This window comes from Anser anser (genome assembly GCF_964211835.1).
Source record: "Anser anser genome assembly, chromosome: 26".
NCBI lineage: Eukaryota > Metazoa > Chordata > Aves > Anseriformes > Anatidae > Anser > Anser anser.
Window position 1 is genome coordinate 3,205,861 of NC_139747.1, and position 12,114 is coordinate 3,217,974.

Consider the following 12,114-nt stretch of genomic DNA (forward strand, 5'->3'; position numbering starts at 1 on the left):
TCTGGCCACATCTGTCTGTCAACACTGTGGGAACGTTAATTTGGATATCAGGCTGCATGGATCTGGATCCTTTCCAAAGCATGTGCTCCCCAGCTTGCATCAATTTAAATATTTCAGTTGGAAAAAATTTACATCTATGGCTGAAATAGTTAAATAGCAATGAAGATCTGGCATAATGGACCTTGGGCAGACGTGTTCAACTACTGTCTGTGCGGTGAGTCACAGCTGCTGTTTGTTGTTGCTGCCTGACTGACAAGTCTCATTGTACTAGGTGCGGTGTCTGCCGAAAGCTTATTTAAATGACAGTTGTAGCTATATTACTGTATTTATTTATCACAGTGTTGATATACAAGGAGATTTCCTGCAAAGGAGGGGATATAGTGGGCTTTTGTCAGTAAAAGAAATGCATACATGAGAGTCCTGGGTTTTTATCTTTGAGATTTTATGTTATACTTGATATTAAATTTCCATTTCTAGAATTTATTACCAATTTATAGATTGGATAAAATATTTTGTAAACACTAACTGGCATGAACAGCACCAAAGGACTCTGGTACTTCACCTGTTTATAAGAGGGTTAAGGAAGAATAACAAACTCTTGCTAAGCACAGGCTTAGGCAGACAGGACAGACATGGTAGGTTAAGGAAAAGTATTAACTAAATAAAAAGTCAATGTTTTTCTTATCCTGCCCTATTTCTGTCTCCCAGAAACAGTCTTCCCAAAGTGATTTTTTCACTGAGCTGATCTGCAGTTAGCACTGCCTTGGGTAATTTCTTAAAAAATTGCCCTCCTCAGCATGGCAGTTACACAAGTTTAAATTTAAATCAGATTTAAATCTACTCTGAACGCGCAACAACTCCTGAGTGATTTGTCTTTGGATTATAGAGCACTGTCCAACTGGCTTAAGCTAAACAAGCAAACTACTCTTAAGTTGACGGGCCTTCCTAGTTAAATGTTTAACTAAATCTGTTTAAAATCACATAACCTTGGACTAGTTGCCTAAAACACCTAAAATCTCACTACGTGCTTTTTAAAATTATTTTTAAAAAAAGTACAGTGAAATCAATACATTCCTGCTTTAGCTGATATGAAGAACTCAAGGAATTAAAGTTAACTGCAGGCCAGGTAGTGATGATAACAATTTAGAGACCATGATCATACATCATTAACAGAGACAAACCCATCTCTAAATGGTGTAGCTAAACAGTCACAGCTGTTGGGCCAACAAAGCTTTCTATATGTATAGATTTAAAAAATCGCTTCAAATCCTTCTACTCTTCTCCTTTAATCAGAGTAGGAGAGAAATTGTGTTCCCTATTAATACGATGCTTGTGCATTTACATGGATATATTAATATGTTTCATTACTGGGGAAAGGAGATGATCTTTGAGAGGCACAAAATTGGGGCAGGGAAATAAGCTGTTTCACATATATAGCAGAATTCTGTAAGTTAGATTTTTAAAGTGTAATTATTTTTGTTCAACACACCTAAAATTTCCTTATTATATAAAATAATCACAGTTTATGTAAGTCCCTGTGGCCTAGCTAAGGATTTATAATGCACCCAGATCAACAGGTGTGGTTTGTAGGACTCATTTTAGAATTACCACTGGCTCTTGGCATGGCTGAATTCCCAAAGTTGTTTTCTCTATGGTATCTCTAGTGAAGTCTGAAGGAGCCAGATGACTTCTCAGGCCCTGTAAAGTTGTTTTTTTTTTTATGGAGACTTGGAGTGTATTTATGTGCCGCATGCCCCCCCACAGCCTGTTAAAAGAAAGAATTTAGTACAGGTTTCCATTCTTATCTTAATACTCACATTTGTTTTGCAGATCACCTTTAAAAAGGCTGTAAATGTACTATAGGGCTTAATTCCCTGTATGAGCCTAAACCTTGCAGCAGGTTTCAAGACGCTGGCCGTTGTGTACAGAGCTGTCTATTAACTCTGCAGGGCAGACATTGGTTTTACAAGTCCCTGAAGCCTAAGGAGAAGCCGTTCCTCACAAAAGAGCTGGTATTTAAATGCAGCGTGGGTCAAATCTTTCTTGGTTTAAATGAGTGTCTGTCCCCCATTGTTTTAACTCAGAATAGACAAACCTTGGAGCAATGCTTTAATCCAGTTGAATTGGGTCAAATTTTCACTAGTGAGTGCTGTAATAGTGTAATGGTCTTCAGATGATTACTGTATTTACGAGGCTAACACAGCGTGCTCCGTATGTGCCAGCTGAATATTAATTGTACCTTTCTTACCTCTAAACCCATTTCCATTGCCACTAGAGCAGGCAGGAGAAGGAGACCCTTGGGGTCTGATGACGGGAGCAAAGGCACTCTTCTGTTTGACAGTAGGAAAGACGGAAGAGGAGAATGGAAGGATGGAAGAAGTGCTGGAGGAGCCAACTGTTGGACTTGAAGACATTACTGCAAAAGAAAAAAGTGAATCCTCATCAGAAATGCAATTTTAGAAGTTTGGTAGAACTGTTGAAAATGTCTGATCCATTGACTTGGCTGCTTAAGGTAAGCCTAGAGGTAAAGATGTAGTTATGTTGAATATTTTAGCTCAGAAAAAAATACGTTTAATTATGTTAAAATGAGGGAGGAGGACATCAGAAAATGGTAAGTCAGCAAGGGAGAGAGAGAGTCAATGTGAATAACCAGTAGAGAGTAATGGCATGTGCACTTACAGTTTGTGCACCGAAACTGGGAAAATAAATAACTCCTGTCCATTCCCTGGCTTTTTTAAAATGAAGACTTCCTTGGTTGGAGTTTAGGGGGGGATGCTTTAAGCTTTTAACTAGATTTGAATCTAAATTGTCTTCTTTTTAAAGAGGTGTCTTTGAAGAAAAAGTCCCACTGCACAGCAACTGTAAGCTTACCTTCTAGAAAAATATCAGCTATTTCTCTGGGAAGAAGGAACAAGTAACAATATTTCTTGTGGTTTCAAGAAAATCCCCAAGTCTCATGTAGGTAGTAGTTTGAAATAAGAACACCAATATGCTGCAAACCTGGTCCTTTCCGTACTGAAATCAATGGCAAAGCTCCAGAACAGGGGAAGAATCCAAAGTACCTGAACATTCTTAGGGCTGCAACTTAAATTACAACTCAAAGTGTGAAGATTCTGTTTAGCAAGTTTCAGACCGGCAAGAAGCCCTCATCATCACTGCAAAGTGGGTCAGTCCTTACACAGAGGATGTGAATATAATATAAAATAATAAATAAATTAAAACTGTTTCACTGTTGGCCCTTTCATATATACGGAGATAAAAATATAAAAACGTTGTGTGTACATGTATGTGTAGATAGATGTACATACACACACATCGACACACGCTCCTACGGAGGGAAATCAAGGCATGGAAGGAAGAGTGACTTGCTTGTGGTCACACTAGTAACTGGAAATGCAGTAACACTTCTGTTGTTATCAAGGTAAAAATAATTTCACAGGAAATTAATCCAAAATTCAGCTCTGTTATTGCTAATGCAGTTCATACACTTCTACATGGACATAAAAAATACATAGACTGCCTTTGAGAAAGATTCAGAGTAGCCTCTTTGCTTTAAGTGGTGACTACTTGCTTGGTCATCTAAAGAAACAAATTGTGCCGCCTCTCTCTCTACGCCCTTTGCCACTTACATAGGAATCTGCATAAGGAAAAAAAATGAAGAATGCATAGGTAGGATTTGATATTTCTCTGTTACCTCTTGAAAAATGGGAACATTTGCTAGTTCATACTATAACATACCAGAACACAAATCAGAACCTTTTACAAAAATTTAGAATCGCAGAAAATTAGAATCAAAGGATTTCACTAAATCTTGACAACTTCTCCTGAAAAACATCACTCGCTGCATTTTTTTGATGTGGTAAATTAAGCTAGCAGGACAAGGCACCAATTATAAAAGAACCAAAGCACATACTTCCGTAAGGGGATCCTGTTGGAGAGCCGTTAATGAACCCAGGTGAGCCTGGAACACCCAGGTTGGACATGGGGACATTGCTGTAGCCGTTCATACTATTGCTGGAAGTGCTGTAGTTGGACTGCTGAGGCGTGGAGCTGGATGAGTAACCACGGGGTGAGATGCTGCTTGTATTACGGATGTAACCTAAAAATAAAACGTATTTCACGGCACGTCAATGAATTTGAATTAAAACTTTTTTTTTTCCTGTATAAATACAAAAAAATCCTTTCTCCTGGTTAAATCAATGATTTATTTAAATCCAGATGAATTTAAACAGTCAAGCAAGTACCATTAAATTCAGTGTTTTGTATGCACATGCTTTGAAGTTAAGCAATATTAAGTTTTAAAGTAAGGTAGGGAACTAAACTTTTGTAGATGAACTTATGTATATTTGTTTAACTAGATTTTTTTTTTTAAGTTGAAATCTGTTCTGAGACCTAGAAAAAATGTGTGCTCATTTTTTCTGATGTACAATTTGTGTGATTTTCTGTAATTTTAGGGGGAAGGTTATACTTTTCAAATTATTGATGAATTACAGATAAATCACATACATTTTTAAGGGGAAATTATAACCAATATGTAGTTTACACTTAACAGAAAGAATAAACTGGGTAAATAAAAACCCTTTTTTGTCTTTAAATTTTTATTCTAAAAAATATTTGTGTGGTGTTTTTTTTTCTTAGCCTTTTTTCTCCAAAAAGAGAATACCTTAGTTATCAGCACTATAAGGCTATTAGTACACATTATTATTATTATCACAAGGCTATTACTACAGCAACAATTTTTTTTTTCCACTGAAAAGCTTTCATTAGAAAGATATGATCTAATAGATACAAAAGTGGTTACCATTTAACTAAATCAGGTTATTTCTGCCCATTAATACTATGAAGCTCTAATTCAGGGTTGGTAAGACCTTATTAGAAAACTAACAAAATTATCTACATTATTACTTTTGGCATGGCACATTTAATACTAACTTCATATGACATGGCTTTAACGCTTTAGAGTGTTTTAATCACAGCTATTCATGCAGTCAGACACCACAGATCCTTATGTTACCAGAACACATCGTTAACCTGAGAAATTAAGTATTCAAGAGTCAGAAAATGCCCAAAGTTTATATTACTCCTGTGATGTTAATATATCATTTTATGGCCTTTTTTTTCCTAAAAATCAATAATATACTATGTTTGATATATAAAACATATGCAAATTGGTAAGATAAACGTTGAGGAAGAAACCTTTAAAAAAAGAAAAGTAAAAAAAGAAGAAAAATTCCCCACCTCTTTAAGTGAGAGTTTTCTCAGTTGTTGTCCTTGTCTTTTATGAGAACAGAGATCTAACAAAAGATATTGGGTGGAGCAGGGAGAGAACTGAGGGTTAAGTTGATGTCAAATCTACCCAAGAATGGCTTCAGCCATAGCTAATTGGATGACTGGAACCTGGTGTGCAGGAATAGCACCCAAAACGGCACCAGGCGTCCATTCCTAGTGCTGACAGCTTAAAGCCATCTTTCTGTTCAGAAGCTGAGTAGGCAGAGAAGTTGAAGAACTAGGACGGAAATGACTACGATTTAGCTTTTCATTGTTTAAACTAACACTGCTGCTTGCAGTGCTTACCTTGGTTGTTCCCCTGTGCTGACTCTGAAATGCTGACGCCTAGCTGGCTGCCATAGGAGTTAATTCCCATCATACTGCTGTGAGCCGGGGAGCTGGACAGTGCGGGGATCTGTGCGGGATTCCTCGGTACACTATAGAGAGCTTCTGCGATGTCTGCAGCTCGTTTCAGAATGATGTCCTGCACAGTGAAGGGCACAACTTCATGAATGTGCTCGGAGAAAATTTCTAGAGTTTATTATAAAAATCTCAGCATATCCCACTACCCTGCTGAGAGTGGTTCCACTGACCTGGTTGTTATGCGGCGTGCCATACAGTGCTTCAACTAGGTCAGCAGCTCGTTTCAATAGCATTTCCTAGAGGATGAGCAGATACGTAAAATTGACATTTTAACAGAAAAGGATTTTAGTACAAATAAAACCACGGGCTAGTATTTTCTGAGGTCATGAGTGATTATGTGGGGTCATTCTCAGAAGTGAGTCCCTTAAAGAGGCATTATTTGGCATTTAAATGAAAAATCATCCCCCTTGCAGTATCTCAGACTAGACAGCCAAAATCATCGGTCACTCTAGAAAGTGTTGCGTGTGTGCGACAAATCGGCTGCCGCTGGCTGTGCGGCACGGCCCGACTTCAGCGGGGCCTTGGAGCTCTCCATAGTCCTGAAGCTGCTTTAAGCACCCTTGCTTAAGAAATGGAGACTATTTTCAGACATAACCCAATCTCAAATAGGAGCTCAGTTTCCTAATGCATTTCAATATATTCTTTTGCACAGATGTAAAAATAATAATAATAATAATAAAAATCTGTTTTATCTCTATGTCCAGTTATTTTTTCTCGATAATGGTAATCAATCAAATAACACACTTTAGCCAGTAGGTATCTTCTGTCACCTCTGGTTGTAAGAAAAAAAACCCACCACAGTATAATATCTGAATACGATAGCCTGTCACCGTGCAAAGATAATAATAGTTACTTTTAGTGCACTAAAAACAAGGAATAGAGTCTTTAATGCCACCTGCATCGTGCTAGGTACTAAATCAACACGGCGTGTAAGATTACAGCTACAGTTGTTTCAACACATACATGCTGCAATTGTGGCTACAGAAAAAGCTGAGCTACGAGTGATTTTTTTACTAAAAGATTCCCTTAAGAACAGACCTCTGCAACAATTCCTTTATGCTCATCATGTATCTTAGGTGCAGAGATTTGCCGATGTGGATTAAGACAAATGGCAGAGAAGTTCACAGAAAGTGTTTGAGCTCTAACAGGTAAAAATTACTGGTACCTGTGGGGTCAACATGCTCAAATTGGTGTTTGAACCTACAACCAATTGGTCGATTTATGTTCAGGTGTAATCATCACTTAAGGTATCATTTTCTCTCTTTTATGAGCCAGAAGTGGAAGAAAGTACTTTGTGGGCTCATTTAAAATGCCTGGAAATATTTTACCTTAGCTAGTCTTTCAGGGTCACCTGGATGTCTTGGGATGACCTTCTGCAGTCTTTGGAAACCATAATCTATGGTAGGTTCATTTAAAGCTGAAAAAAAAAAAAACAGAAAACAATGTATTATATGACTATGTATCTTAAAAAGATGAGTTTCACAGCTGCTGCACTGAAATCTCTCCTTGTCTGGGTTTTGCCTAGTACTCAGGTGAGCCCTGATCTCTGTGTGAGACAAGATTTACAGTAAGTGAAACTCTGTAAGAACTTCTGCATGAACATCCCAGTTTCTTTTTGATGATATTACTTGTTGTACCACTAAAAAAGCTGCAATACAGAAGCTATTAATATTGGACCATATTATACAGACCAGGTGACCTGACTCCTGCTACCCCAACTCCACCCATTTAATTGTACAGATATTTCTGCATTATCTGTATAACGAACTGCATGGTCCTGGAGAATCCCTCAGTGTGTCTGTAATTTATTAAATAAAGAATTAGAGATATCTTCCTGCTTGGAACTAACTCTTGAAAGAATTCTGTGCGTTCATGCATATATACACACACACATCCCCTCTGCCTGCTCCTTCTGGTGGGCACAGCTGAACTGAACACACATGCTCATCTTCTGCCAGTATTCCAGAAAATGCGTTCAGAAGCAGATACATTGACACAAATGACAAAACGTATGTGAATGCTGCATGCTACTTGCATGACTTCTAACTGAAAGCATTACAAAGGGTAACTCTAGTGAGTTTGGCTTAGCCAATAAGGGGAAAATGTGTGACTTGTACACTTCAAACTGCTTCAATTGTCAGTGCTGACTTACCACCTATCAAAGGCAGAGTGAATAATCTGAAAGATACAGCAGGCAACTAGGGTGCAGCCCTTCATCATGCACATAAAATTCTTAAATCGTGCGTGGCTCTTCTGCACGCATAGCCACTTCACTGTAATGGTGTTAATCGCTAGTGGATAAACAGCAACATTTTAACCCAGATCCTCAGTACAAGCTGGTAGAGCCCTAACAGCAATGTTGGTAAGTTCACAAAACTTCAGACACTCTGATACTCTCTACTTCGCATCTGACAGTAATAATCTAGTTTCTGATTACTCAGAATTAAACTCTGATTCAATTTGGTACAGAAACCACAGTCAGCTCTTTAGAATTCTGCATGCTTATAGGATTTGCCTCTAATACATTAGGAGTATTAGTGTTAACTAATACAATTATAGGTATTTTTAAAGAAATTCCTAATACTTCAGGATGTGCCTTATAAGATAAATGACATGTTCATGCAATCACATGCTAAGAATCCTGATGAGAATTCCACAAAGCGTTTAATAAGTAACACATGTAGCTCCTTTAGCAATATCCTCATTCAGTACTGGCTTCTTCCATCTTCTGGTACTGTTTTTCCTTCTTTAAAAAAAAACTTTTTTTTGAAAGAACCAGTGACATCAACACAGCTGAAAATACCTGACTCCAAGAGATGTTGATGGCACTTATTTAATCTTCCCAAACGTACTCAGCACCTTCCATGATAACCATTTCTGATACGGGGAGAATGAAACTATCAAGTGAGACAGACCGTTACACCGCTCCAAATTCTCTGTTTATCTGTGTCTGTCTTTGGTATAACAACATGAAGGTAAAAGGTCATATTCCCCACTGAGATACATTTTATATTTACTTTTTATTAAATAATTATGGCATGGCATGAAGTTTAAATATTACAGGAGATAATCAAGTGGGAATTGAGAAGAGAAAACCCAGACCTGAGAATTTAGTCTTGGCTATACTTAGAATGTCTTTGCTCTCCACTGGGAGCCATTCTGGTTTGCTTAAGGAGTTTAATAATACACATTTCAACTGCCACAGAATCTACATCCCATTTGGGAAGAGGGTTTTTTTTGGGGAGTGGGATTTTTTTTGCCAATAATCCTGAGAATTATAGGCCAATTCTCTCAAGAGCCTATACATCATTACGTGCCATTTCTCTTCTTGATTACAAGCCTAATCAGTTAAGTTTTATATCTTAAGCTAGGCAAAAGCAATGTAAAATATACAGGAATTTATACATATATGTATATATAGTTGACTAAAAATAGCTAATGGGAATATACAGCATTCTAATTCAGGAAAAAGAAATTGGCTATTATCCATCAAACATTTTTCCGAAGTATTGACACAGACATTTTCATTCTGTTCTGATAGATAAATAGCAGCAAATCATTTCTCAACAATGTTGAACTGTTCCGAGAAGAAATCAACCATTTTGAGTCAATGCATATATTATGCCTCTCATCACAAAAGGTTTTCTGTACAGCTTGCAACAAAATTGCCTACCGCTAGTTTTACTCATTAAGGAAACAAAAATCTCTCTGTCATGAAGTCCTGGTAAGAAACAACCTCCAGCGTTTGTGGAAGTAAATGGCACCATTTCAGCTGAAGCTGCAACAGGAGAGGTAGGATGTAGGCTCCACCAGCAAGTTTTAACGGCTCCACCACGATACCACTTCCACTGAGAAAAGAGCTATTGGATCAGCAGTGGTCTATCTGCGTGGTATGTAGACAGGTGAAAATTATATCCAAATGCTTTTGGCTTCATGGATTCAGAGACCATAAAGGAGTCTGACACAGAAGCAGGCTGCTCATTATTTCGTACAAATCAGATAGGTATCTGAAATGAAACTCCCAAGAAAAAACAAGATTCAGGTACAGCAAAATCCCTTTGGGCACTCTCAAATCCAGCGTTTCAGGCACAAGGGGTCTCTTGAATTTCCCAGAACATAATTTAAAAAATTGTCCATGACATGAGATATGTATGCAAAAAAGAGCAACCATCTAGTGAATAAACTAAACTGTCGGTTAGTTTATAAACCACACTCCAGCATAATTGTTTTAACAACAGAGTTGTTACAGTCAGCAGCAGGGAGAGGTCTGAATGCTCCACAGCCTGCCTGACTTAATTTATGACGAGACTCAAATAGAGTATGGCAAAGAGCTGCCTCTTTTATAGCGTTCCTTAGCCTCCAAAATCTATGCTTCCATTTCAAACACAAGTCTCCAGTTAGTAAGACTCACTGGAAATAAAAAACTCTCACACTTGAACAACTGATGCCACGACATCTGTCTTATTTGCAAAACCTGAACCAACAGCTTGGTCCCGTTCACCTCAACGGGGACTAACTCCGATACCCAACGAGAACAGTGCTGACATTTAAAGTATTAATTATTTCACCACACATCAAAGCACAGGAGACTGGGGAAGGAGGAGGATGTTATGGAGATCTGCACAATTCCCCACGAGTGACAGCTCGTTCTGATAGCGCCAGTGTATGCCCTGGGAGCTGTGCATGCTCCCTCACCGCCAGTTGAAGGGCCTCATTCAAAGACCTTAGCAAAGTTGTGCATCTTTGCTTTACTCTACAAAGTAGAACAGAGGCCAACAAGTCCAGTGTTTGCAAAGTATGAATGAGAGAAACAACAAATGCATACCTCTAGATATAGCTGGAACCCAGAGAGCACGTGCAATATTTGGGGTATGACGGCTAACCTTAGATATGTTAGCACAGAGAAAACAAGGCACCCCTGGACCTAAACACATAATTCCAGCCATGCACTGGGGACTACCCTCACTCAAACCACCAGTGAAGAGGTGCTTGGTGTTCACCCTACACAATAAAACATTGCCACGTCGCTGGCTACAGAAGCTCTCCTGCTAATCCTGGTGCCTGGAAGTACACACGTTCTGGTCAGCCTGCTCGGATGAGTATTCTATGACCTAGAGATGTAGAGTTGGAGGGATGCTACCAGGCAGTGACTTGTGTTAAATTTGCTGTTTCAGTAACGGCTGTTCCAAATACCCCAGTCCCAACGCAGCGTTGTCTCCTATCGCGTGCGCCTTTAATAGGCTAAAGCGGTGTAGGAGCTGTTCTCTGCAAGGGCTTTCAGCTCACATCAGTTGCGTTCTGGCCAAGTGAGCTCACCTGCAATTTCCAGAGCTCACTGTATCCTTGTAAGCACCACTTCCCACAAGCAGATAACAAGACCTTCTCAAATCTACTTACAAGCTTTAGCAAAACAGTACCTCCTATCCTTGGTGCCTGGCATAGAGAGTGATACACCACAACCTGGGAGTCCAACATATCCTGCAGATTACTTTATATTGCATTGCTCTGACAAGTTAACCCCTGGAGGATTTTTGCTCAGCAAGGAAAATTATGTTCAAAATCTCCCTGATATACACATTTCCAGGTTAGCATCTCTATGACAAACCAAATGCAGAGCTGTGATCAAACTTAAGATATGAAAGCCTACGAGACGTAGCTTCGGCTGGCGTAAACTGAGGTAAGCGTTATTAAAGTCAATGGAACTATAATGGAACTGCTTACAGCAGCAGAGACTTTGAATTTGTATAGTATTAAAAGCAGAATATGAGGCTACTGCGAGATTAGCAGCAGAGAACAAACGCCTTATTACTCTATGAACAGCTGATGATAGAAAAGTAACTCTGAACAGGAAGGTGTAGGCGTTACCTGCATTCACACCAGTTTCAGGCTCACCAGATGATGCTTAGCTGTGGTGATGTAAAAACAGACTTTTTATCTCCCTCATTTTAAGTACACACTTACTACTGATGTAAGTTGGTTCAGCAGTTGCCGTTAGCTTGCAGCAAGCCGTTTCACCAGGTTTTTGCTGCGCTCTGTAGTGCACTGTTACAAGTCCACAGGTTCCTGTTGGTTTCACTCTTAGAAGAGTTTCCCATCTGGGAACCGTATGGAAAAGTCCACGCATCACATTTGGGCGATGAGAGGAATTTGATGGCTGAGTTGCAGCACCCTGAATGATAGCACTTAAGAGTGGAAATGCTGACAGAACCATAACTGCAGCACTGCCAGCACAGCACACTTCGCTAGGAGCCCATTATAAATACACATTACAGGACGCATATGAGCTCCCGTAACAGCTCCGCTGTGGCGTTTAGATTTACCCTTGAAATTTATATCTAATTTTTGTACTCATCTTTCTAACAGTTTACCACTTTCTTCTTCAAACAACCTGTCTTTTTGTTACTCCTTAAAAAAAAAAAAGCT

At 38.9% G+C, this 12,114-nt stretch overlaps 1 protein-coding gene and 1 long non-coding RNA gene across 7 annotated transcripts in view; one reads left to right on the forward strand and one right to left on the reverse strand.

The window, feature by feature from the left end:
• Positions 1–3,852, forward strand: part of LOC310886736 — a 53,642-nt gene extending 49,790 nt beyond the window's left edge. Inside the window, exons 22-23 of the long non-coding RNA XR_014575441.1 lie at positions 2,285–2,512; positions 2,824–3,852. This is a non-coding gene — a long non-coding RNA (uncharacterized lncRNA). The remainder of the gene's footprint in view (positions 1–2,284; positions 2,513–2,823) is intronic.
• Positions 1–12,114, reverse strand: part of EBF2 (EBF transcription factor 2) — a 152,156-nt gene that overhangs the window by 10,579 nt on the left and 129,463 nt on the right. For all 6 annotated transcript variants that reach the window (XM_083811657.1, XM_083811653.1, XM_083811652.1 and 3 more), the window contains 5 exons: positions 7,020–7,108; positions 5,862–5,927; positions 5,575–5,752; positions 3,914–4,099; positions 2,249–2,416 (listed from right to left, as the gene is read on the reverse strand). In XM_083811657.1, coding sequence (XP_083667783.1) covers positions 2,249–2,416; positions 3,914–4,099; positions 5,575–5,752; positions 5,862–5,927; positions 7,020–7,108 — 687 coding nt within the window. The remainder of the gene's footprint in view (positions 1–2,248; positions 2,417–3,913; positions 4,100–5,574; positions 5,753–5,861; positions 5,928–7,019; positions 7,109–12,114) is intronic.